General features: G+C 47.7%; 10 protein-coding genes across 10 annotated transcripts; 3 read left to right on the plus strand and 7 right to left on the minus strand.

The window, feature by feature from the left end:
• The first annotated feature begins 21 nt into the window (after positions 1-21).
• Positions 22-1,686, plus strand: F4813DRAFT_54983 (DnaJ-domain-containing protein). Its single transcript, XM_049248632.1, has 2 exons — positions 22-559; positions 689-1,686. The coding sequence occupies exons 1-2, from the start codon at positions 309-311 to the stop codon at positions 1,407-1,409; spliced, it is 972 nt and encodes a 323-aa protein (XP_049100098.1). The 5' UTR covers positions 22-308; the 3' UTR covers positions 1,410-1,686.
• On the minus strand, positions 1,525-3,479 carry F4813DRAFT_54951 (eukaryotic porin/Tom40). The gene is made up of 6 exons (XM_049248631.1): positions 3,115-3,479; positions 2,845-2,967; positions 2,691-2,721; positions 2,014-2,516; positions 1,829-1,948; positions 1,525-1,776 (listed from the first exon to the last, which is right to left on the minus strand). The coding sequence occupies exons 1-6, from the start codon at positions 3,157-3,159 to the stop codon at positions 1,747-1,749; spliced, it is 852 nt and encodes a 283-aa protein (XP_049100099.1). The 5' UTR covers positions 3,160-3,479; the 3' UTR covers positions 1,525-1,746.
• F4813DRAFT_357507 (asparagine synthase) lies at positions 3,430-6,647 on the minus strand. Its single transcript, XM_049243125.1, has 10 exons — positions 6,367-6,647; positions 6,160-6,210; positions 6,080-6,105; positions 5,987-6,013; positions 5,890-5,925; positions 5,682-5,830; positions 4,620-5,618; positions 4,273-4,556; positions 4,113-4,217; positions 3,430-4,050 (listed from the first exon to the last, which is right to left on the minus strand). The coding sequence occupies exons 1-10, from the start codon at positions 6,390-6,392 to the stop codon at positions 4,008-4,010; spliced, it is 1,746 nt and encodes a 581-aa protein (XP_049100100.1). The 5' UTR covers positions 6,393-6,647; the 3' UTR covers positions 3,430-4,007.
• A 518-nt stretch (positions 6,648-7,165) lies between these two features.
• On the minus strand, positions 7,166-8,833 carry F4813DRAFT_357511 (ubiquitin carrier protein). Its single transcript, XM_049243126.1, has 4 exons — positions 8,320-8,833; positions 8,072-8,232; positions 7,985-8,008; positions 7,166-7,921 (listed from the first exon to the last, which is right to left on the minus strand). Exons 1-4 carry the CDS (start codon positions 8,352-8,354, stop codon positions 7,668-7,670), a joined length of 474 nt encoding a protein of 157 aa, XP_049100101.1. The 5' UTR covers positions 8,355-8,833; the 3' UTR covers positions 7,166-7,667.
• Positions 8,834-9,409: 576 nt separating this feature from the next.
• F4813DRAFT_388917 (Pex19 protein family-domain-containing protein) lies at positions 9,410-10,512 on the plus strand (the record flags this gene model as incomplete). The annotated part of the gene is made up of 3 exons (XM_049246753.1): positions 9,410-9,766; positions 9,820-10,362; positions 10,414-10,512. The coding sequence occupies 3 exons, from the start codon at positions 9,410-9,412 to the stop codon at positions 10,510-10,512; spliced, it is 999 nt and encodes a 332-aa protein (XP_049100102.1).
• A 213-nt stretch (positions 10,513-10,725) lies between these two features.
• On the minus strand, positions 10,726-11,454 carry F4813DRAFT_388918 (uncharacterized protein; the record flags this gene model as incomplete). Its single annotated transcript, XM_049246754.1, has 2 exons — positions 10,726-11,082; positions 11,140-11,454. The coding sequence occupies 2 exons, from the start codon at positions 11,452-11,454 to the stop codon at positions 10,726-10,728; spliced, it is 672 nt and encodes a 223-aa protein (XP_049100103.1).
• Positions 11,455-11,933: 479 nt separating this feature from the next.
• F4813DRAFT_357515 (ABC1-domain-containing protein) lies at positions 11,934-14,458 on the plus strand. The gene is made up of 3 exons (XM_049243127.1): positions 11,934-12,538; positions 12,609-12,759; positions 12,818-14,458. The coding sequence occupies exons 1-3, from the start codon at positions 12,219-12,221 to the stop codon at positions 14,132-14,134; spliced, it is 1,788 nt and encodes a 595-aa protein (XP_049100104.1). The 5' UTR covers positions 11,934-12,218; the 3' UTR covers positions 14,135-14,458.
• A 942-nt stretch (positions 14,459-15,400) lies between these two features.
• Positions 15,401-15,793, minus strand: F4813DRAFT_388920 (uncharacterized protein; the record flags this gene model as incomplete). The annotated part of the gene is made up of 2 exons (XM_049246755.1): positions 15,401-15,504; positions 15,565-15,793. 2 exons carry the CDS (start codon positions 15,791-15,793, stop codon positions 15,401-15,403), a joined length of 333 nt encoding a protein of 110 aa, XP_049100105.1.
• A 2,217-nt stretch (positions 15,794-18,010) lies between these two features.
• Positions 18,011-20,687, minus strand: F4813DRAFT_357521 (carbohydrate esterase family 1 protein). Its single transcript, XM_049243128.1, has one exon. It carries the CDS (start codon positions 20,009-20,011, stop codon positions 18,671-18,673), a length of 1,341 nt encoding a protein of 446 aa, XP_049100106.1. The 5' UTR covers positions 20,012-20,687; the 3' UTR covers positions 18,011-18,670.
• Positions 20,688-21,261: 574 nt separating this feature from the next.
• F4813DRAFT_388922 (uncharacterized protein) lies at positions 21,262-24,694 on the minus strand (the record flags this gene model as incomplete). The annotated part of the gene is made up of 6 exons (XM_049246756.1): positions 21,262-21,821; positions 21,909-22,295; positions 22,354-22,920; positions 22,971-23,059; positions 23,172-23,362; positions 23,420-24,694. The coding sequence occupies 6 exons, from the start codon at positions 24,692-24,694 to the stop codon at positions 21,262-21,264; spliced, it is 3,069 nt and encodes a 1,022-aa protein (XP_049100107.1).
• Positions 24,695-26,042: the final 1,348 nt, after the last annotated feature.

Below are 26,042 nucleotides of genomic sequence, written 5' to 3' on the forward strand. Positions count from 1 at the left end.
TAGGTAGGTGGTAACCTCAAACTCCAACAAACAAGCCACCCTCGCACCGCCACATCTGATAAGATCTCAATAAAGGCGGAACTAACCTAACGCGCTAAAATCCCATCAATTGATGTCGTCACTTGCTCGTTGCCGATTTATCAGTGGCGTCGCTTCACAGCGTCAAACTTACCTACCTACCTATACATTTTCACTCCTTATACTCAATTCTCCTTCCTAATTCTGCAACCCACCCAACCTTTTCAAAATCTCATATTACCTAAAAAAACACTCCGGACGACTAGAGTGGCATCGGTTCGGGATGAGGCATGACATTCCGCTGCGCAGTGTCCGGGACCACTTTAGCCGCTCACGCAGTCCGCCCCCCGCGCCGATATCTGCCATACGCCTCTTTTCTCGTCGCGCCGACTGCAAGCTCGACGGCCCAGCAGAAACAGCAGAAACAGCAGAAGCCGTTCCACAGCACCGCGGGCCTTCGAGACGAGCAGATCGACAACTCCCGGAACCACTATGAGACGCTGAAACTGCAGCCGGGCGCAACGCCTGCTGATATTAAAAAGTGAGCATTTCCAATTCTTGCCCCTATCTAGGTACCTACATATATCACATTGTAGCCTGGAACAGGTGCCACAAACTACCATTCCTTTTGTTTACACACCTGCTCCCACACCTCTGACATAAAACACAGGTCCTTCTACTCCCTCTCCAAATCCCACCACCCCGACCACAACCCCTCCAACCCGCACGCCTCCCGACGCTTCATGCGCATCAGCGAGGCCTACTCCATACTCTCGATCCCCGCCAAGCGCGCCGCCTACGACCGGGATACCTTGCGCCTACACCACCCCCCTCCCTCCTCTCACCCCCACCACCGCGGCTCCTACAGCAGCACCAACCCCGCCGGCGGCCGCCCCGCCTCGGGCCTAAGCCGCCGCCGCGGCACTTTCCAGGGCCCGCCGCCGAGTTTCTTCCGGAGCGGCGGCTGGGGCGCCCACGGCGCCAAGCGTCGCGCCGCGCATGATGAGAGCACCGGGTCCTCTTCTTCTACGTCCCACGCCTCTTCTTCTTCCACTTCCCATACCTCCTCCGCGGGTACGGGCTCTTTCGGTGCGGGGGGTATGGGACCAGGGCAAACGCCCTTTGGCCGCGGCGCCGAAGACGACGTCCCGCACTTCGATCGGGTATCGCATGAGCGCACGGGCCGGCATATCGATAGTCGGCGAGCTGTGCGGCGCGCGCATCTCGACGATCAGTACATTAACATCGAACCAGAGCGAAGCACCGCGGGCATGTTCTTACTGATCGGCAGTGTGTTGGTGCTGAGCGTGCTGGGTCCATTCGCGATTGGTAGGATATGGAATCGGGGTAGTGGGGGCGGGGACAAAAAGTTGGAGAGAAAGGGGAAATAGGATTCGCTATTTCGGCGGCGCAGTAGAATCAACCGCCAGCATTTATTATACGTCACAGGAAGCAAACTCTCGAGGCTGTGCGCAGAGACAAAGAAATCTCTTGCAATTACAGATGCGTAAAGAATTCTGTATATTCAGAACGATGCAAATATTAGCATTTGGACGGCATCGAACGCCCAAGAGGTCTAATGTCTACAATTGAGATATTTTGACTCGTATGCGAAGAATCCTGCTTGTTTTGTAGAGCATACAAATAATGACGAGAGGGTATTGGGCATGATTCCCGGGAATTCGTCTACAAAAGTCCGAAACACTCCTTCAGCTTTAGGCTAACCATTTAGCTCTCGAAGGTGAAGCTGGTGCCGACCTATTCCCCTGTTAGATTTTGAGAACTACAATTAAGTGTTGGTGATACGGACCTTATGGGTGGCCTGCTCAAGCTTCTGAGTGTCGAAAGAAGCGCCGAGACCTAGGGTAACGCCAGGGCGAAGAAGAACGTTGTAGGAGACAGCGGCAACACCACGGTCGTTAATCTTGGCCTAATTTCATTCCATTAGCGATTTCCTAAGTTACAGAGCCTAGTTGGATCGACAATTGAACAGACCTTGGCGAAGGAGACGGGGTCAATGCGGTACTTGCTGGCAACCTCGAGACCGACAGCGCTTCCGCTCTTAGAGTTCCAGGTAGCCTTAGCACCAGCCTCGACCTGGCTGTTCACTTTGTGGTAGTAGCTGGCCGCAAAGACGCTCAGGTTGTCAGTGGCAGTGACGGCAGCGCTGTACTGAGGAGCAATGTAGCCGACGGCGGCGCTGTAGCCGGTAACAGCAGCTTTTTGGACATCATATCCAGCCGAGGCACCAGCAAGGAAACCTTCGTGACCGATAACGGCGTCGACGTTGGCAGTGGGGCCCTTAAGGAGGTCGAAGAAAGCGCGGCCGTGGAAAGCGGATTGCTTGAATGTAAGGTTGAGCTTAACGCCCTTCTTTTGGGTGGCGGGTAGGAAGGAGAAGATGGACTCGGCCTTTAATCCCTTGGCGAGGGTATCGGCGAGTTCAACCTTGGTGTCGAGGGCGTTGGCCGTGTTCCAGGTCTGGGTCAGAGTGAGGCCTGCGCGTCGGTATAGCATTAGTAATTGTGAGCCATGTTGACTTAGGAAGATAGAGAAATCGAGAGGCCAGCTTGGAGCTTTTATTCCCCACAACGATGCTGTAAGCGAACTCGCTTGGCGTCTTTTGGTGTGCGACTTGATGGTCTGAGTGGGAAAAATAATGGTTGAATTACCGAGAGACTTGTCTGCGTATTTGCCCTCGATCTGCAAGCGCGTTTATTAGTCTTAAGTGTACCTTGTCGCCGGATTATCCCCATAGCTTGCACGTAGGAATTATATTCTGTCGGTAGCGAGCTGGCGAGGAGAGGTTAGACTAAGGATACGTACGGCACCGCTGGTAGCTTTCTCGTGGCTGCTCTTGCCAGTGACCTTGAAGGCGACATTGTTAGGGGTGTTGCTTTTAACCTCGATGGTTCCCGCGGAGAGGTGGTAGAAGTCCTTGTTCAGCAACTATAATTGTTATGGTTAGAAAGTCTGCGCAACAAAACCGAAGCTCGAGCTGCGGGAAATTTATCGAATATTCAGCGGCTGTTGCCGAAGTGGGACAGCTTCGGCATCGGTGCCGTTTGTTTTTTTTTTTTTTTTTTTTTAACTCACGTCATTTGCCGACTTGGAAATATCAGCGAAGGCGGGGATAGACATCTTAGGCAGATTGGTTCACGGTTCGAGTATTCGTGGTTGAGTTAAGGGTTGGGTGGTGAAAAAAAGAAGAAAAAGTTTTGTGGATGTGAAATTGGTACGAGATAAATTCGGATTGGAAGAACACAAGCCTCAACAACTTCGTAGGACAACAGCGAGGTACAAATTTGTTTTCTTTGGCTCTTTCCTTGCCGGGTTCTTATCGGCACCCAAACTTAGTAGATTCCAACTAGACGGGAAAGCTAATTGGAGAAGTGACAGCCGGCAGAATGCTTAATGATAAAACGTGACACCTGGCGGTCCCAGTAAACATCGACTTTACATTTGTTATTAGATTCCATTACTGTCCAATTAACCCCCGTCCACGTGGGAATTGTCTACACCGGGAGTGGTTTAAAGCACCATAACCGTGAAATTACAACCAGGATCGGTTCAATGCTCTATAAGTTGCAGTAATTTCTTTGAGCTGTCATACTACATTACAATAACAAGAATCCTTCTGATTTATTTTCGTCCCGAAGCAAAATAATGGCTTGGCTGTTCTTGTGCACATTCAAGTGAAGAACCTATTTCACAAGTTACAGGATTGAAGTAAGACGAATATGCTGCTGGCAAGGCAAATTTCTATTGGTATTGTCACAGCCAAAGTCTAACTTCACACCCCTACCAAAAGACCAACCAGTCTTAATCTCATCATACTTGCTTGGGATTCCCCATAATGGTGCAATTCAACATTGCTAGTCATGCAATTCTATCCCCAGTAAATTGCTCCTCTCACCTGGACTATTGAAGACTCAGATTATACGTCTCTGATTTGTTTTATGCTATTTACTAATATAGTAGGGCTATATTTACGCGGATTCGTTATACTTGGCGAGGTGCGTTGCGATAGCTCTAGATTTTATATTAGCAAGGTACCGAATAGCTTTGATTGATATAGAATCATAACAACTTACCGTCCGCTAGGATCGGTCTGCTTTGACCATGTTGGGGTCCATCGCATCACAGTGGAAGCGCAGTGAGGAGGAAAATGCTCGTCGAACATCGTACGGTACCAGTAACTTAATCAAAAAATTAGCAAGATCCAACGTAAGACATAGAAGAGATGAAACATACGCCTCCTTGGTATCGGGAATATCGTTGCCCCACTCAGGCTTGGGGTTCTTCATCATCTCATCGGTGACATGAAGTTCGGCATTATCCTTTAGAGCATCGATCCAACCATAACCGACACCATCAGAGAATTGCTCCTTCTGTCTCCACAGTATCTCGTCCGGTAGGTACGGCTCGGCGCTGGGATCGTCAGAAGTGTCGAACGCTTTTCTCAGAATCCATTTCTCGATTCGCTCCTTGGTAATCATCTTCTCCTGGGGGTCGATGTTCATGCAGACTTCGAGGAACTATAAACTGCGTTAATAAAAGCGCGGACAGTGGTGACGGACGGACGGCCATGATAAACATACCTGCTTGTCAAGAAAGGGGACACGAGCCTCGAGACCCCAAGCCGAAGTAGACTTGTTAGCTCGTAGGCAATCCGCAAGATGGAGATTCTTAACTCGGCGGACAGTCTCTTCATGGAAAGCCTTCTTATCCGGCGCTGCATGGAAATATAGGTATCCTCCGAAGATCTCATCACTTCCTTCACCACTGAGCACCATCTTAACCCCCATGGCCTTAATCTTTCGCGATAGCAGGTACATAGGCGTCGAGGCACGGATTGTGGTTACGTCGTACGTCTCGAGATGGTAGATGACATCAGATAATGCGTTAAGACCATCCTCGATAGTAAAGGTCATGACGTGATGTTTTGTGCCGAGGAACTTAGCTACCTTGACGGCAGCTTCGTTGTCGGGGGAGCCGGGTAAACCGATCGAGAAAGAGTTGAGCTGTGGGAGGTATGTTACGGTAGAGATCTCGTTCTCATCGTCGATACCGACTAAGCCCTCACCCTTGTCAGGGTCTTCAGTCGGCTCGGTAGCGATGCCATTAGCGGCGGCCAATGCCACCTTCTTAAGCCTCAGGGTTTCTCTTTGGGCTATAGATGCAACCAAACTCGAGTCAAGACCGCCTGACAATAGTACACCATAAGGAACTTCGGCCATAAGCCGTTTCCTCACAGATCGCTCTAGTGTTTCTCGAACGAGCTTCAGGTCTAGGGGAGTATCCGGGATTTTTGAGTCATCCCACCAAGTCGGCTGGAAATATCGAGTGGTCTCGTTGGTTTTAGTGTCGTAGATGTGTCCCGGGGGGAAGGAGCGAATTTCATCGCAGACGGAGTGCAGGCATTTCAGCTCCGAAGCGAAGTAGGTAGTACCCTGTTCCTTGGAGGACCAACCCTGGTATAGCGTGGTGATACCGATGGGATCGCGGGCCGCGATAGTTCGGTCGAGGTTCTTGTCGTACAGCACAAATGAGAACATACCATCTAGGTACTTGGGAGCATCGAGTCCATATTCCATGTACTACAGACACATTAGATAATGTGACACCATAAGACACAATACATATATTAAAGGCATCCTCACCAAGGGAATGATAACCTCGCAATCAGAAGCAGTCTTGAAGTGATAGGGGGTCTTGAGGCTTTTTCGAATTAACCGGTGGTTGTAGATCTCGCCATTGACGGCAAGTATTATGGTCTCGTCCGCATTGGTCAGGGGTTGTGCGCCAGACTCTGTGACTTTGTAAGTAAAGAGGTTTTGGTAAGTTGAAAAATTGATAGGAAATACACACCGACGCCGACAATGCTCAACCTTTCGTGGCACAAGACTAGAAATACGTTGGTTAGAGGCCGTTCTAGTATTCATTTCCTCTACTAGTTGGATCTTACTTGTGTTTTTGCAGATAACGCTTCCACCTGTAACATCCGGAAGTGGTCAGAACATATCGATAATATCACCAGGTTCGCTATGAGATAACTCACTCCAGTCGGGGCCTCTGTGCCGAATTCTGCGTAGAACATGTCAATTAAAGTCATAGAGCTTGAGCACATATTATACGTACTGCTTTGCCAGTTTCAAGGCCGTGGGCTTGAATTTCTGGACGTCGGGATGACTAGGCGCAAACGTCTTATTAGTATGTATGGCGATCTTCCAATGGCATCACAAGTAAATCCAATCGATAATCATTTTTGGTGGGGGTTTGGTAATTGTCAAATGCCCCTCCAAGACATTGATTGCTTAATCCATGCAGGGAAAAATGTAAACTTACCAGTGACACGCAAATATTCCACACATCTTATCAGCCTCAAAGTGTAGTTGGTGGAATATAGAATATGACCGAAAGACTTTTGGAAAGAGTAACTAAAGAAGAAGAAGAAGAAGAAGGTATTTCTGTCAGAATAAAAAAAGACGGACCACGCGACTAAAACCCAGAGGAACATGGAGAGGTAAGAGCGACCCGGAGACTTTGAGTCACAAAAATTTATTTAGGAGGTAGCTATCAGTATGTACTTTTTATTATCATATTTGCCTTCTAATGCTAAATTTGACCCGTTATACCTAAAACCTGAAGGTAGGGGGTTAATGGATCTTAGCCTGACGGCAATCTTCTGCTAGTTAAAACCGTCACACCGGAAAAAATGCCGATTTCGGACGGAGCTTTAAGAAACGACTAATACTGTCATTGACCAACCACGCAGTGCCTATATTAAGCCATGATATTCACGTTATCAAGACACAAGATAGGAAACGGGGATATAGATATTTATACGATTATAAATAAATATATAAGTTTAAAAAGGTTGTAACTATTTGTTATATACTACTTTAGCTCAACTTAGTTACTGCTTATGTATTGTACTTTATGCTATTTATTTCCAACTCCCTACGAATCAAAAGAAATGGGATTAATACTATTCAAATATCAAAGCAAATAAAAACTATAGGATCAAGGTAGGGATTCTGCGTAACGTTTGCATCATATTCGGATAACCACGTGCTATCAGATGCCTTATCACTCTTTGTAACCCCGAAATCCGCAAGAGGATATCAAACCTCTTCCTAATAGGGTCGAGTCAAGCCGTATTTCGCATCGAGCGGATGGGTAGGGGTCTGAACCAGCCTATGCCATTCGAACGAGTATGTAGCTAACCGTGGAACCGCTTTGCAGCTGACAACCTTATGGAAGCAGATTACCAATATGAATGCAACTGACCACGAACATACGGTAAGTAGGGCACAATGATGGTCATTATAAAAATCATCGATTGCATAGATTGTAAGTCTACCTATGTTTACATACTTAGTTGCTTCGCATCCATGTAGCACCATTCTTCACGGCAAAGGCTAGATCATTACTCCGGTTAAGAAAACCAGTCAGCTGTAGTAGCCGCAATGCTAAATGATGCTTGACATCTTCACATAGCCCTCCTGTGCCAACTCCGAAGGGCCCAAATGTAGAAAGCAGTCATCCGTATTTGGTATCCGTGACCCTGAACTCCGATGCCGAAAGTACACCAAGTATAGAATTTCCTCCCCAAGACACCACCCCACCAGCACCGGTTGAGCGTTCTAAGAGGCCGGGTTTTCCTTCACCGTTCGCCTCACACGTCGCTCGTACTCGGCCTTGTCTCGCTTAAAGAGGTTGTATGCTTCAGCTTGTGCGGGAGAGTCCGGATTGGGATCGTCTAGGAGATCTTGGATGCCGAGTGCGATCTGCTTGACCGTGATCGCTGGCTTCCATCCTTCGTCCTCGTTTAGGATCGAAAGGCAGACTGTGCCTGATGGGTAGACGTTGGGGTGGAACAAAGGTGGCGTGAACTTGCCTATACGGCAGTTAGTATTGGCTTCACGAAGTTGTATAGGTATGGACCATATGATGAACCTACATTTCGGGGGCTTCGTAGGGTACTCTGAAACAGTATCGGTCAGCACAACTCGTTTTCTCGGTGTTCCATATCCCACTCAGCACCTACCGTCAGGGAATGTCATCGTCAATTTAAAGAGACCGCCTTCCCACATTGTCTTTTCCTTGCCAGGGATACCGCATTCCCAAATCTTTAGATCAAGAACGCCTTGAGAATTCTTGACTGGTCGTGCCCAAAATCCGAAAGGGTGGTCCTTTCTCCATTGCTTTCTATTAAATTCCAGACACGTTAGTAAGGTGAACGGCCAATCTTCTTATACGCCGTATAAGAGCCTTGCGACGTTAAGCTTGACGTACCTCTCCTCTCCAAGGCGCAATTGACATAGAGACATCTTTATGGAATGGATAGCCTGGTGATGATTGCGTGGGTCTTGTAGTTTCTGTAGCAGCCGGACTTCTTCCTTCGTAAGTAAACGATGGAGTTGTAGGTGTTCGTTCGTCCGAGGCTGCGCAAAGTGCTGAAAAAAAGAAGAGAGTGAGAATTCGGTGTTGAATCGGCTGGACGGTTGCTTAGGCTGCCCACGGAATTTACCAGCTTTAGGTCTTTACTACGAGCAGAAAGCTGAGAAATACTAATGATGGCCTGTAAGAAGGTGATGGACCAAGCCCGAGAGTGAAAGAGAAGAAGGGCAAAAAGATGAAAAGAACGGCAAGTGCGTTTGTAAGACCCCAAGGGCAAAGAAGATGATGCGTGAATGTGAATAGATGTTAGTCGAACCTGCCTTCTTGCAAGGGTACGAAGTACTAGGGGCTATTCTCGAATAATAGCGCTCTATTAACCTATGTACCTCTACCTAAACTCCGAGTTACATGATACCCTATCCGGCCTCTAGTGGGGTTATGTATATCCTTATCTTATCAGACATCCCACCTAGAAGCCACCGGAAGAAGCTGATGTTTGAAACGGATAAATTAAATAGGTATCTTCTAAAACGGTTAGTTACTGTCAAAATAGGCATAGTTAGATAGACCATAAAGTATAATACGTTTTTAAAACTGATATTCATTCCAAACTCTGGTGGCTAGCGCCAAGCATCTCACAACCTAAAGGCCTCGGCAACTTGTGCACTTTCGTTGGTCCAAGTCGCAAAAGTGCATCGCCCGAACTATCGATCTTCTTTACTTGCGATTTTATAACTCTATCACTTATCCTTGTCTTCCGAATTACACGGGTACTCTCTCGTCATTATTCTCGTCAGAATCAATCATCCGTTACTATTATTAGTATTTTTTATCATTGACTAAGGTGCTTCATTGTGTGTCTAACTTGGACATCTTATGCGCTCATCTCTTTAAGCTCATAACTACAAGAGTTGATTAGACATTACGTTTTATTTTATAATCTGTGAGACAACTTCAGGCCGCGAAAAGCGCACGATACGGCGGCATGGAGGCGGAAAAGGCGGCCGCGGGTACCAATCCGGATGGGCAAATCGCACCGGAAAAGGCAGACCAACCCACAGCTTCAGTACCCGACCTGGAAGACGCCCCAGATCCCGATGAGGATGACCTCGATGACCTTGATGACATGCTAGAAGAGTTTTCTAGCGCAAAACTAGGCGAAGCATCCCTAGCACCTGGGGTCCCTGAGAAAGCTGCTGTGAAGACGTCGACATCTGCTCCAGCGGGCGCATCATTAGACACGGAGAATCCACTAGATGGACTCGATGATTTGTCCGAGGAGGAATTCCAGAAGCATCTTCAGGCCGGGATGGCAGAACTAATGGGCGGATTGGACAATTCGGTTAGTCGCTCTTCAACCACGGATGAGAGCATATTTAGTCTAACATGACATAGCCAGATATGCAAGCCCAGTTTGAGAACATATTCAAGGGGCTCAGAGGAGATGGCCCAGAAAGTTCAGGGAGCGGATCGGAGTCGATTCCACAGTCGTCCGATAAAGCATCCTCGGACACAAGTCAGGATGCCTCGTTCCAGGAGACGATCCGGCGGACGATGGCCAGAATGCAAGAGTCGGGTGACCAGGCCACAGCAGCAGCTACCGCTGAAGGTTCCGAGGATGATTTTATTGCTGAGATGATTAAGGCGATGAAAGATCTCCCCAACGAGGGAGGTAACGAAGAAGACTTCTCCAAAGTGTTAATGGGGATGATGGAACAGCTCACCAACAAGGAAATTCTATACGAACCTATGAAGGAATTGAACGACAAATTCCCCGCATGGATGGAGAAGAACAAGGACACCTTACCAAAGGATGATTTAAAGCGCTTCCAGGAACAAGAAGTTCTAGTTGCAGAGATGGTAGCCAGATTCGAGCAACCCACGTATGCCGATTCGAACGCGGCGGATCGGGAATACATCGTGGACAGGATGCAAAAGGTGAGTTATCTGATTGTGTTATTATGCTATTTACTAACTGGAGAGCAATAGATGCAAGCAGCAGGTTCTCCTCCTCATGATCTAGTTGGAGATATGCCATCAGCCAAGGAAGTTCTGGATGCGCCTGATGAGTCGTGCGCGCCTCAGTGATAATATACAAGGAATTTAGTTCCTCAACTGTTCATACATAACCCTCCCGGGGCCAGAAACTAAAACTGGCATATACACAGACGATGTGATATCATACCCTACCATACCCTGTCATAGAGTCCCTAATCCTAATACGCCGCAACGATAAACCTATCCTTGCCGAAGAACTCCTGTCTGTGTGGACTGATGCAACCCATTAAACCCAATGAAACTTCAAGACATATCCATTTGTCCTGAAGATATAAAGCCCTGACTATTCTGCTCTTGTTGCGATAAGAAATCCATAAAGAGGTGGTCATAGTCTTCATCATCGGAAATTGCCGGCGATACCGCTCCCATGGGTGGTTGGGATGATTGGGTCTGGGTCTCGAACATAGATAGCATTGCATCCAGTTCGTCTTCCTCTTCTTGCGCTATGGCGTCGATCATCATATCATCGGGGTTGTCCATTGCTTCGCGTTGGATTTCTGCAATGTCTTCGATCTCATCTTCGAACACCATACCGTCAAGATCGGCGTTCTTTTGGTCTCGTCGCTGTCTATCTAACATGGACCACTCAAGCTTCAAGGCCTGTAAGGTCTGTTAGTATCGATAACTATTTCAACTAGTCAGCAGGGCCACTCATACCTCTTGATCGCCTCCTCTTCTCTCCCACTTCTTGTCGTCCGCCCGCTTCCGGACGTTTCGCAAAAACAAATTCCGCCTGCTCTCTTGCACATTTTCTCGGTTCTGTCTTAGCGGGTTTGGCTTTGCATTACGCGAAGCAAATTTGAATATAGAGGGCGGTGCTTGTATAGGTGAAGACTGTGTATCGAGTCTATGGAGCGTGTTAGGATCCCGGTGACATAATGGTGGAGAGCTCGGTCTGATGGGAGAAGAGGAGAGCGGCGATGAACGCGTAGGCCGGTGTGGCGTCGAGAACTCGATATTGAATATCGGCATTGTGGCTAACATTTCGTTCGTTATGATATTATATGATGTTGGGTTTGAATAGGACGCTGCGTGGATTAGATGTTTTTGTAAGATGGTGTGACCAAGTCAGAGTAAAGTGACAGCTTAGACTATTTTAATGCGAGTTTAACGAAGACAAACGCGGGTTCGAAAGCAACGCGATCCTCTCAAATGTACATAAGCGGGGCTTAACGCGTAAAGAGCATTGCGGGACAATGTAAATTGACAGATATTAGAATAGTTCGCGCTTTTAGATCATTATTATGCAGAATATGGTAATAACCGGTATGACTACATTTATTTTGTGCATATCGTTGGTACATGTACCTAGGTAGGTACATAACTTAAAAGAAGACGTGCTAAGCCATAGAACCCTAGAACCTTGCATGGCACGATCCAGATCGTCCGAATAGGAGAAAGAACATTCTTTGACCCCTGTCCCTATGACGCCGAGGTCTTCCACGAGCCCGGGATTGAATGTCCGACGGATGGAGCAAGAAAAAAAAAAGATAGTGAAATTTTATTAGTCCGCTATCCCAACATACATACACTACTAACCGACCTAACCTACTTAATTGAAGGTTCAACAATTCATCGCGGGCGGTCAAGTTCTCCACCGATTAAGACATTGAGACATCGAGACGAGAAGGACAACATGTCCTCATTATCTTCTTATTCATAGTGTTAGTTTATTATTTTATTTATTTACCTTACGTAGTTAACACGCCCCTTCAAATGACTAGAACCGCGCCATCATGAAATGCCCCTCGATCAATTCGCTCGGCCGTCTTGCCAGCAACAGGCCATGGACATGTTCGAATTGCCGCACCCAATTCCTCGTAGCCCGTGTCAGAACAACACAACGATCTATTGCAAGACAATATACGACCAACTCTTCTGGGTACTCGAAGAAAACACATAAGCAGCCCAAGACAAGAGTTACCGTGTTGACCGCTGCTACCACAGCCGCGGCTGGGGCAAGCGTCTTAGCATTTACGGACGACATTAAAGCTGGATACGATGCTACAGAACGTTCGGGAAGAGTTGCTGCAACGCTGGCATTATGCATCAATGAGTATGTCTACCTAAGCTATAGCTGTACCAAAATAAAGAAGAAAAGGGGGTGGAAAACTAACTCGTCTTAGTTACCGAACTTCTTTAAACCAACGTGACCAAACAGAGGATTCCGACGAAAAAGATCATATACTAAGGGCATGCCACAAGAGGTGTGCAGAGCGCACACTCAAAGTACTCGAAAAGAGTGGAGGAATATTCATTAAATTGGGACAGCACTTGGTAATTCCTCATACATGACGGCACGCAACATAAGATTGCTAGCTAACTTTCGAGATAGAGTGCCATGACTTATCTACTTCCGCGCGAATGGACCGATACGTTTATACCGCTACAAGACAAATGTCCAGTATCCTCGTTCCAATCGATCGAGGAAATGTTCCGCGCCGATACGGGTGAAGAGCTTAAAGACTATTTCTCTGAATTTTCGGAACAGCCAATAGGGGCTGCCTCTCTTGCCCAGGTTCATCTAGCGACGGTGAAAGAAAATGGTCAAAAAGTTGCCGTAAAAGTCCAACATCCAGGCTTGGCGCAATGGGCACCTCTCGATCTGGCCTTGACCAAGTTTACTTTCTCAACCTTGAAGAAGTGGTTCCCCGAGTACGATTTGGAGTGGTTAGCTTCCGAGATGGAAGTTTCTCTACCCCAGGAGCTTGACTTCCAGCTCGAGGCCGCGAACGCGATTCGAACGCAAAAGTACTTTGCGCAACATCCCGAACTACCACTCGTGATTCCCGATGTCCTTTGGGCCAAGAAGCGGATCTTGGTTATGGCGAACGAATCGGGCCATCGTCTTGACGACCTCGAATACTTGGACTCGAATCATATCGACCGCGACGAAGTCTCCGCCACGCTAGCCCACATCTTCAACGAGATGATCTTCGGTAAGGGTGCGCCGCTACACTGCGACCCCCACGGTGGCAATCTCGCTATCCGGAAGGCGACCCCGAAGAGGCGAGGAGGTGCCAATTTCGAAATTATTATATACGACCACGGCCTGTATCGGGATATTCCCGAGAGCCTGCGGCGGTCTTATGCCAAGATGTGGCTAGCAGTCATCGATGGAAACATGTCTGCCATGAAGCGATACGCACACGAGGTGGCCGGGATCACGGATGAGCAATTCCCTCTGTTTGCCAGCGCTATCACAGGCCGCGATTATACGGTGGTCAAGTCGTCTATATTAAAGTCGCGATCCGACGAGGAGAAGAAGACGATGGGTGACGCGCTGCAAGAAGGCCTACTATCAGATCTCGTGACTATGCTCGGACAAGTGCCTCGGATCATTCTTCTCATCCTAAAGACAAACGACCTAACGCGCAGCCTCGACGAAAACCTGCATACCCGCCAGGGCCCGATGCGGAGCTTTATGATCCTAGCGCGGTACTGCGCACGCACGGTGTTCCGCGAGCAGGTGGAGGAGATCAGGGAGCAGCCCGGCACCCTGCTGTGGCCGGGCAATGCGCTACGGTTCATGGCCGCGTGGGTGGGGTACCTGCGCGTGGAGCTGAAGCTCGAGGTCTTCGAGCTGTGGCTCACGGTCAAGAGGATCGTGGGCATGAACACGGTTCACTACGGGAGCGCTGTATCATTATAAATAATATTCACCCCCTACTACATCATACATAATACCTGTATTACGCGAACGGCAGCAGCAGCATGTCTAGGTTAGGTACCTAGGTTAGGTACTCTACTTTAGAAGCGAGACTTTTTTTGTTTCCTCACGACGAGACGAGTCGCGGGTTGCGGGATGGATACCTCGATAGATCGATAGATAGACATAGGGAGACGGAGACGGAGACGGAGAGAGGGATGCATGTGCATTAGGCGGCGTCGAGGGGTAGGTGGACGAATACGATTTTAATGAGATGCATGCGAGTAATGTTATATATATATAGATATATATATATGCTATAAGACTTTGGCTTTTCGATGACAGGACTTATGATTTGCGTCGTTTACTTCTAGTATTACATACCGTCCGTTCCCTCAGTCGGTATACCCATCCATATCTTTGCGTGTGTAGTAAGACTTGCCATACCCAGTTACATTAGGTAGGTAGTTTCTATATAACACGAAGTTGTCCAGCCAGCATCGTATACTCAGCTAAACGATGAATAAGACGTATTTCAGTATCATCATACTGTAGACCTTATTACTGGCACGTTCCTCCCAGGTAGCCGCATCTTCATTCATGCACCCTCTGATTGGGCCCAACGCGGCTGGTGTCATGGACATCCAGGTAACGCTGGTCAAGATGTGATTCGCCAGATACCGCGTTTATAAGCAAGAACCCGTGTGGATGTGTCACGACTGGGTGCAGCATAGCTGACACCGTTGTGGCATATACTGTTCCCGTATCTTTCGGTAGATACCTAGGTAGTCACTTATATATACATAAGGCAGACGCAACGATGGGAAAGATAATTATGTAATTAAATGATGGGAAGAGCTCATTCTACTCTCCCCAGCCCAATGGTTTACTTGCTGATAATGCAGACTTCACGTCGTTATTGATGCAATTTCATTCTCGTAATGCATCGCGGTATACTCCTTTCCCAAAGAAATATCCATAGCCTCCAATCCAATGCAGGTAGTTCTCAAGGCTGGGCGATGGCAAAACTGCATCCTCTGTAGTATGTAACCTAGTAATGGACTACTTTGCGCGACAAATGTGCACAGCACCGTTGGTTTTCCGTGCCATAGTGTATAGTGTATAGTGTATAGTTAGTGGTAGTCTCCCGTATCGCCTTGTCGGTGACCAATATGTTATGCGTTGCGTGATCGGGAGAATAGATGGCGCTATTTATCCATCTGTCGTATGTTAAGTAGTCTGCTAATTGCAGTTGCTAGTAGAAGTTCGCTAATTCTCGGTATAAGAAAGGGGTATCAATTCTCCAGTCGCCGGTACGTCATCGCTAATATCTCCACATCTCCCTCCGGATGTTTCTCGCTGATAATCATAGGCTAACTTAGCACTTAGCACTTAGCGACCACCCCACCTCCAGCTGGAACTTGAACTCGAACTCGAACTCGAACTCGAACTCGAACTTGACGAAACGGAGTGAGTGCTAGCGTCGCTGCGATCACTGTCTACACTGGTGCGCTTTTCAGGCTGGGGCGAAGGTGACCGGCGCAGGTATGTCGGTAGGTATGTAGCGGTTGGGCTTAGAAGCTCGGGTGAAGTCTGACGCGTCTGGAACGACTTCTGGATTTGTTTGCACAGGTGTGCAGACATGGTATAGGTGGGCGACATGGTGGGATGGGTGGTTGTAGAGGGGCTCGTGACCTCGATCTGAAGTCGAGAATGTAGAGAATAATATCGATGGTCGGATACAAGACAAGAATCTCGCAATACGTCGTGTAGTAGCGCGACTGGACGGGATAGCAATACGCTTGTATGGAGGTAGGTATACCTTGAGAAGTGAGAAGTGAGAAGTGAGAAGTGAGAAGTGAGAAGAGAGGAGGATATCAAGAGCTGCTGGCTTCCAGCTTTAAGTACGAAAGGCACCGTTCGATAGGAGCTTGGTGTGGTATGGTGTGGGTGATAGGTCGAGAAAGGAAGTCGATAGACAGCCGAGATGATCAAGATCAAGATGGTATCGACGGAAAGATACTAGAAAGGAATGAGGAAAATGGAACGGGTAGGGGGAGGTAGGGGGAGTTTTATTTATTTACCTGTAGTTGGATTAAATCCTTTTGAATATTCCCAAAATAGAAAGAGAAATACTTGTGATCTACTAGTATCATGGAGCGTGGAGTGTGGAGCGTGGAGCGTAGAGCGTAGAGCGTAGAGTCAGAAGGGTGAATACCTACATATAGGTATGTTCAGCTGGCTATCGTCTGGAAAGTAGGTAGGAGGTAAAAGGCAGCCAATTGCCAGCTACAGTGGGTACAGTAGTGGTACAGTAGTGGTTCTGCAGTGGCTCTGTAGGTGGCCCAGTGGTGTTAATCGGCTGTCGTAACTACCGGGTGTCCCCGCTATATCAGGTCACCACACCCCTAAAACGGCTACTGTAGGACCTTGCGACGAATCAAGAGCTGCTTAATTCACATTACACAGCAGCCCAACGAACTTTATGTGACTCTGTACAACTCTGTATGAGCTGATCCGATCGTACGACCACACCACCTGGAAATTCCCTTCCCGGTAATTCGTATTCTACCTACAGCCGTTTGTATGTATGTACCTATGTATGTAATCCGTACATACCTACGTTGAATATTAAAAATGTTACAAGCTTCCAAGTCGCGCGATTCTTGCTAGTGATGAGCAACACTGACCCTTTACTACTAGCTCAGCTTCGTTGCACAGACATTATTCTTCGTAGGTTAGGTGACAGCCTTACCAACAAACACCGTTCGACACCACATCGGTTAAGTAAGCACCTGGTAAGGTTAGGGCAGATTAGGGCAGGTCAGGGTAGGTCAGGGTAGGTCAGGTACCTAACCTTATAGGAATACAGGATTGGAGGAACTCGGATTCGATGGATGCTTTTAGACAACTGCACGCGACCACACGATACTACTGTCTATGTACTGTCTAGGTTACTGTCTAGCGTCTACAAGATGGAATAAATTGCCTTGTTTGTATATTCGGTAGTTGCGAACAACTGCTTTTTACTGGAGAATTTACTGGAGAATTTACTGGAGAATTTACTGGAGAAAAAAAAATCACATTATGATTAAGCCCCGCACGTGCGGATTATAATAATAGGCCGCCGGCTTGGGGCTCGGTTGTCGGGATACGTCATCCCGTACTAAATTGAAGCCATCGCCGTTTTTAAGGCTGTGTAAGTACATAGTGTACCTAAAGTAAAGGTCGTCCAACAACTTCTATGGTTTACAAATCAATCATCCATACATATGCATGTCTAATGTGCATATGTACATCCATACATTAGGTTAGGTGGGTACATATGTACACTCTACATACGTTTGAGCCGCATCTTACGTTTATTTCTCTGGCTGACATTGAATGTTATGCAAGTGTAACAGTTCAAATAGCTCTTATAGTTAATATTAGTTATATGAAACTGAATCAAAATCTTGGGGACGAGTTTCAGCTACACGTAGTTAACTAACTTAGATATACAAGCAAGTTTCAATAATATTATTGAATTGAATTATAGGTGAGGTCACTATAAACCTTGGAAGTTGTCTTTCCTCGGTTTATGGTTGTTGGTTAGGTATTGCTATTACACATGCTAAAATAGAGTTGTGTCGTAGCTTAGTTATTGATTCTTTAACTACCTACCTAAGGTAGTTAACTAAGATTGAGTAATTAGGTTAGACAACTCATAGAAACCACGCTTTGTTCTTAATTGCGAGCAAAACACCAAGACTTCAAACATAGGTAGCGTATAAGGCTTAACCACTTATATTAATTGAGCAGTGCACCATGCCATAGTCCCAACAATTGATGCTAATTTGAAAGCTAATTGTCCAATCATGCATTGATACTATTATACGTAGAGTATTCATTCTTCATCTCCCTCGTATCTATAGGCATATACGTAGGTAACTTCTCTTCGTTCCGTATTAGAAACATAACTACCTCTAAACCCATCTTGTATGTATGCTCTTCTAATAATCATACCACCGCTATCCCGTATAGTCGCTTGGTATTAATATGAACGGGCCGGGACGGCATGCAGACACCCCTTTTATCGCGGCAATCCCCCGGAGGATTTACTCTGTCGTTTTTCAACCCGGAAATTCATCGCCGAGGAAAGATCTAGGATATACATATATCTAGGCTACGTATCTGCCTATGTAGGTGCCTGTGTATGTGCATACATATATATAATTCATCTTCCAACGTGGTGTGACCATCGCTCAGAAACCTGGCCATGTCGCGACGTGTGGTGTTGGTGCAATATTAGCACTCCCGTCACCACCATGTACATACATACATACATACTACGTATTTGGCCCTTGCAAAGATCTACCGCGTTTCTATCCCAAATAAACATTAAAATCGCGCGGTGTCGGACGAACATGAGGGGATACTCATTTCTATTCTACATACATACATACATATGTAAGTACCGTACCTAGGTAGGTAGGTATGTATACAGATAAACCTAGGTATGTAGGCTACCAGGTAGCTATGTAGGTAGGTTCACAAACGCTACCGCCCGGTCTGTTGCGTGTACAGAAACGGCTTCCACAGCGCTTTGACCCCGAACCACCACAGCTCGTCCTGCCACGTATTCCAGAAGTGCCCGCCGAACGGCGTGATCCGCGTCAGGTACTTGATGCCCAAGCCGTCTAGCGCGGCCTGCATGTCCTTGCCCTCGTCGAAGACCGAGTCGTACAGGCCGTACGCGACGAACAGCCCCTTTTCGGCCAACGCGGGATTCGCCGCGAGCGCCGCCTCGTCCACGTACGTGTACGGCGGCGTGGTCGCGGGCGAGAACATCCCGTACCAGTCGAAGTAGTCGGTGGCGTTGATGTACATCTCGTACGTGAGACGGCCGCCCCACGACAGGCCCGCGAAGGCCCGGCACGAGGGCGTGTCGCACACGTCGAAGTTTTCCTCTACCCACGGGAATAGGTATTTCTGGTAGTTCTCGCGGATGTGGTATGATGTCGGCAGATTCCATATGGTTGAGCTGTTCCCCATGATGAAGCGCGGCAGGCTGTCGTCCAGGTTGTAAAACGACGGCATTACTACAACGGTCGGCTCGATGTGGCACCCTGCGATCAGATTGTCCATGATGCTCGACATGCGGCCCTGGTTTTCCCAGTCGTTCCCGTTGCCGGCGGCTCCGTGAGACAGGTAAAGAAGCGGATACTTCTTCCCCTTTATCTTGCCGTACTCTGCTGGCAGGTAAACAGTAAGGTCATGCACGTCGGGCGCCGGATGGATAGACCCTGGTGATGTATAGTTGACGGATTTGATAGTACCCCGGAACTTGGGGGGCGCGGGCAGCGCATAGTCGAAGTTCGCGTCTATATCGTCGGTCCCTTGGAATCGCACGTCGAATGGTACCTGGAAGTTAGATGATACTTGATCTCCCTTGACGTTTTGGAACGGAGGCAGGTCCGGATCAGTGACGAGTTGGCCGGTAACGATGCTGCAGTTTGGTGCGTAGTTGCAGTCTATCAGATACGCATAGCTGTATATTCCCGATGGAAGAGGCGTTGTATAGGTCCACACACCATCACCTTTTGTCGTCATCTCATACGGCCACTGGTAGCCGTCGGGCATCTCTCCGTAGGATACATAGAAGTCTCCAGGCTTATAATCATGAGGATCGTACCATGCGCGGCTGTTTAAGGTTGTGTGGAAGTGGTCTGAAAACGCCTGCAATCCTCCGCCGATGAGCACGCGGCTGGCTGTTTTGTTGACGTATTTGAAGTCAACCTCGAAGCCGGTTGGGCCTTTATTCGTCTTCCGCACCGTCACCGAAGCAGATGTCGTCGCCAAGCATAGCGCCAGCAGGCTAAGAAGCTTTTGCTTGATCATCTTGACTTATATCGCATCAGGCAAGGATGAGATCCGGGTAACGTAGAAGAGCAGCACTACTATTCTAGTCACTTCATCCACGACCTTTTATAAAGCTGAGGACGTCGATGTTTACTTGGCAATGAACTTGGCAATGACAAATATGACCCGAAAGAAACCCGGTTCCGGAATCCAGAATCGGATCCAGAACCGTCCTCTGAGGTCCCGGACTATGCATCATAGAGATTAGTAGTCCCGAATTGCTTAGGATGCTAACCCAATGCTAACCCAATGCTTGCGATCATCTCGGCTGAATGCTCTTTGAGGCATAGATCTGGCATAGACCTTGAGGGGGTCCCCATGGTTATCTTTCCACAATGCCACCTTTGCCTGCCGGGATACTCCTTTCTTTGACTTCCCCGCATCTGTCTCCAAACCAAACTGACTAGGATAGCATTAATCCTCCAGTAAACTATGACGCTCTTAGAAATGTTTACACCTCTAGGCTCGGTATAAGGGTAGAATATGGCAATACGAGAACAGAAGATCTTCTGGTGCCTTGTTGTCACTTGGAGTCGGCCCTATTGTGAGGTGACTAATGCTAGAATAGTAAAATTATACCGAGATATCATATCTTTTACATATATATGTAGCAATTAACAGATAAGAGCTTCATGATATCCCCCCCCCATTTTTGATATGTTTACGTTGTTAAGATTAAATAATCTTAACCCCAACCTTAACCCCAACCTTAACCCCAACTTTTAAGCTGTTAGCGTACCTTAGGTTTATGTATCTAAGGTAGATACATCAATACTACCTAACCTAGGTAGGTACTTGAATCATCATTGGACGTCAATTGAATTATCTTAAACGAGACACAACGGGTATGTAAATATGACTTTCTCTCAGGAAATGAACATAAATAACTAACAGGAACAAAAAGTATTCATTAATTATATCGAGAAACATAGTAATATTCATTAATCGTTGACAAAATCATAATGCGCTCATCTCATCTTTAGGGGTACCATTGATTAATCCAAATCCAAATCCAAATCCAAATTCAAATCCCAAGTCAACAACACAAACTCTAGTATCCAGAAAAGCAAAACAAAATAGAATAGAATAATCTGCCGTATAGAAAAACAGATTCATAAATCGTAACTTTAGCCACGTATCTCATCATGTTGTCGCTAAGAAGACTGTCAAGTCAAATAGGAAAAGTATTGCTAAGCCTCGCTTTCTATCCAACCCACCGCCGTCGAACATCATATATCTCTTAGCGCATTTCCGAATATATTCATCAAGCTGCCGCCGGGTCGTAGTAATCCTCCAAGAGTTTGAGCAATGTCGCTGACTAAAGCAGGATCCGGCTCGCCGAATGATCTCCATGCCCCGCGGACATGCCAGCCGTTGTCGTCGCGTGGGAGAATTTCAAAACTGCCTCGTCTCGGAAACGCGTCAACGGCAGTATTGTTAGTTTCAAGTGGCTGACCAGAAGAGTCAAAACGATCAGGTAGGTACTCGATTTCGCTATCGTCAGAAACTGGTGAGTCGTCGCCGCGCACTCTACGTCGCTGGACACGTGGTCGGTTAGATGACACGTCTGAGCCTGAGCGCCTCCGTATATTTCTAGGTCGTTGAAGAAGGGCTAGCTCCTCCTCAATTTCCTCCTCCAATCGTTCTCCCACCCGTCGGCGATGTCTTCGGAGGGTTCGAGAAGACTTCGGCGAGAGAGGCACGAATTTGACTTTAGCAATAGGAGGTTCTGCATCAACACTTCTCGACCGAAGGCTAGAAGAAGATCGCTGGAGATGTTTTAAACCATCTAGGAACCTAGTTAGAAATTATAGGATTTTGTATCATGTCGTAGACACTTGGTAATACGAAAGGAAATAAACTCAAGGAGACGCACCCTGCTCAGTAGCTATACTCCGAGAGGCATCAGGATGGGATTGCATGTCACCGGAGCGTGGATGACTCACATTTTCTGGTCCGGTCCGGTTATCCAGACCAGATGATGGCCTAGATAGCGGCGGTCCGGGAGGAGGAGGCAGATTCATTGAAGGTACTCCCGCATAGTCTTGAGGATTATAGGGCGGGTAGGGGCTATAAGTATTCACGTTAGGGGTAGATGGATTCGGATGCTGCGTAAAGCCAGCCGGGCCAGCTGGGGGTGGACCAGTAGGTTCCGTGACGGGAGGAGGCGGATAGTATGCCCCACCAGAAGCATGGAGTGGCGATGGGGGCATCGCGGCGTGATAATCGTAATATGGATCGTCTGGTGCTTCCTCTTCGTAGCCTATTTCATATTTTTAGCTAGGTAATTTCATACTAGTTTTTTCCTTCATACTACGTACGCCTTCGTTCACGATCACGGGATCGCCTGGCTTTACGTTTTTCTTTGTCTTGACCTTCCCTGTCTAGCGACCTATCTCGGCTTGCTTCCCTAGATTTACCTTCTCGCTCCTTACTCTTCTGGCGGTCTTGATACTTCTTGATACCCATTGCCGCCGCCGCTGCGGTTCCGAGCCCTGCGGCCGTAACGCCGCGCAGCCTGCTACGACTCTTTTTCTTGCGAGCCTCTCGATCGGACGTGGAAGGTGAGCGATGATCGTGTTTGCGACGGCGTCGCGGCTCCTCGGTAGCAGACTCGTAGCCCTCGATGGGCTTACTCCCGTACTCTACCCCGGGAACTACGGGAACCAGGCCTAATTCTCTATCAGCCGTAGAGTCTCGTGAATGTGAATGGCGACTAAGTGACCTGGAGCGGGATCGGCTTCTTGAGTAGCCTCGATCTCTATCGTAGTACTCGTCATCTGAGTGTCTATGATGTTCGCGTTCTTTCGACTCTTTCTTTTCCTTGTGATGCTCCCAGAGCTTTTCCGCCGCAGCGCCAGTCAAGCCAGCAGCCGCAATTTCAGCACCTAGCTAATTAGAGATACTGCCTCATCTAGATGATGGATTTTGTACTTACCAGTCCTTAGGCGTGATTTGGATCGAGATTTGGACCGAGATTTTCCTCGAGACTTAGACCTATAATGCTTCACTAGACCAGCAACAGCGCTAATGAATCCCGTAATCAGCAATTTGGTACTGATTATAATGGCTTAAGGGAGAAGTAAATGACAGCGTTGAGAAGACGTAAGGAAATAGAGCTCGAAAATCCTCAACTTACCCGGTTGCTAAAGCTGCCTTAGCCGCTTTCGATTTGGATTTGCTTCGGCTACGGCCTGACCGACTTCGGGAAGTCGAATACCCGTCAGTAGAATAACGACGGCGTGCACGTCCACGATTTGCCTCTTCTTTTTCGACCTTGTTATTCTGCATATATTTCAGTCCACCAGCAACAGCCAGAGCCGCGGCGCCCTTTATATCATTAGTATTGATTGAATCACTTCTAATTTAGATGTTTGTAATACTTACGATAGCCAGTCCGGTTGTTAGTCTACTCCGTGACTTGCTTCGGTGTTGTCGATAATTGTCGTCGTAGTGATCTTCGTATCTGTCATCGTGCCTATCTTCGTACGCGCTCTTTGCACGGCGTACAGCCTCGCTACCTAAGGCGCCTAAAGCAGCACCAGCGAGAACCTTGCGCCCTCTATGCTCTTGGTACTCGCTGTTTTTATCGCCACGACCGGAGAGTAGGGCCGTGAGGCCGGCGCCGGCAAGGGCACCTTCAGCTAGATGTCGTTTCTTGTGACGGTCAGAGCTAGAACTACGTTCTCGTGTTATGATTGTCCTCTTAATATAGTAGTCCTCATCATAGCCGTCGCTTTCATATTGTCGCTCGTCTCGACGCCGTCGGTCTTCCCGGCGATAATGATAATCTTCTTCCTCCCGGGGCTCTGGGCGGGGCGCTACTTGCCGACGCTCATCCCTTAAGACGATATACGTCGGTTCCTGCCGCGGAAGTATGACGGGAGCAGGCGCGGGAGCTTCATGAATAATAACCTTCTGTTCGGGAAACTTCTGGCGAATAACAACAGGCGCTGGCGGAGGAGATGGTGCCGCGTAATACTCGACCTCTTTTCGGTATCGCTCAATATCGACGTCATGAGGATTCTTGTCCACTTCAACGCGGCGCTCAATCACGAGATCCCGCTCCTTATAGTCGCGAGGTTCTTCTCTATACTCCTCGGTTTTCTCTCTGACCTGTAGCTCTCCGTTTGGTTCTTCGCGCACGATACGCTTTTCAACGCGAACATCTTCCCGGACGTCCTCCCAAGGGTAAGTCGACCGACGGTCCCAATAATGGTCGCGAGGTGATGAAGAGGATGTCTTAATCTCTTCAACAACTTTGGTGCGAGAGTGTCTCTCGGGGTAATGATCCCGATCGACGTCGCGTTCTCGCTCGTATTCGACAGTCCTGTACCGGTCGTGGTCGTAGTCGTGCGAGTCGACAGCCGATCTAGGTCGCTCGGGATAAGAGGTTCTCTCAACACGGCGATCTACTTCTAGCATCTCGCCAGAGGAACGGCCGACATTGGAATGAGAGTGTGAGTGCGAATGTGAGTGCGAGTGTCTTGACCTTCGGTCATCGTCCTCTTCATAGCGCTCGATGCGATCCCTCTCAACAACTCGGCCTCCACCTCCTACCTTGTACCGCCTCACCGTTGTACTTTTATATCTGTCGTCATCAGACGAAGGACTATCCTCCCTTGTGTAGCGCACATCGCGCTCACGATAAACCTGGGACATCTTGTTGTGAATCCCAATAGCTGAGAGATAGTGACGTCACTGAAGCGTAGATGATTGATTTTAATAAATACGAAGGTGAAAATAAAGGCGAATTATGAGGATAAAAGGTATATACCTAACTAGACGATACCAATACCAGGGACTATTTATATCGCGGCAAAAAAAGAAGGCTGGTGACGATGTGGGATGATGGAGAGTGTCACGCAGGACTTCTACCCATTAAGTTGGGCTCGAGAATGATCGGGAAGAGCGACAGACGCTGAGTGATGGGCAACTGGATGATGGCGTTCCCGAGGGGCACCGACTGTGACTCTGAACCAGCCCAGCCTAGTTGATTACTTGGCGTTCGGAGCTTTTGTGGAGGGGCAAAGAAGATGAGTGACGCTGTTAGTCTCTTATCAACCCTGCCATGCTTGCTCTGCCTCGTGGCTATTTAGTCTCTAGGCTTGCCGGTTCTCCAGGTCTCTTGGATTTTCCTGATTAACCTTGGAAGTACGTTATGCAGTTCGTTTGCGCTGCGCCTTGGTATCGTGTATGTATGTATGTGTACCTAGATAGGTAGGCAGGGGTTTATTTGCGCCAACTTGTGTGGGAGAAGACGAGACCCTCAGCTCCAACGTACGTACCTAATGTATTGATGCGGGGTTCCCGACCTAATCAATATTCATAATACTTACGTCTTATATCGCTCAGTTGGATATCGAACACCTCAAAACATAGCCGCGAAATATCAGCGAAATACCAGCGAAATATCAGACAATTTTCAAAGAGGAAAAATCCTACAGCATTCGTACATATTGTAGGACTTTCGTTATTACAAACCAAACAGATGGTTGCGGCCACTTGCTTATGATGATAATAAGTGAGACTTTTTTTTTCATCACCTTGTGATCATTCTCTAAGCTGGGGGCTGTGATAACTTCTAGTCTCGTTTGCTGTGGTTTTAATTGGTGAGTTGGTTGAATTGTGTGCATATGCAGCTTTTATCCATGTAAACTGGGTCCCGTGGCCTATAATGTGCACTTCCCTCTAGCTGCTTCTCAATTATTCTTTATGTTTTCCGCGCCTTCCTAGCTTCTATAATATTCTCGTGTTCTGTACGAGGTACCTACTTGAAAATTAAGTCGGAATAATGTCGTCATTTTTCCTGTACGAAGAAGCATTGCTGGCAGGTTGGCAGGCTGGCCCCTCAAATCGGGACTCGGCGCATCGAGATAGTCATAGTGGGTCCTGCCAACTTTTAGTGGCCTTTTTCACCAACAATTGTAACAACCTAACCTACCTCATACATGCCTGTTACATCATCCTTCTAAGCTCAAAATGTAACTATTCTTAATTCCATTCTCAC

Source organism: Daldinia decipiens (genome assembly GCF_022478715.1).
Source record: "Daldinia decipiens strain CBS 113046 unplaced genomic scaffold F4813scaffold_14, whole genome shotgun sequence".
Taxonomy (NCBI): domain Eukaryota; kingdom Fungi; phylum Ascomycota; class Sordariomycetes; order Xylariales; family Hypoxylaceae; genus Daldinia; species Daldinia decipiens.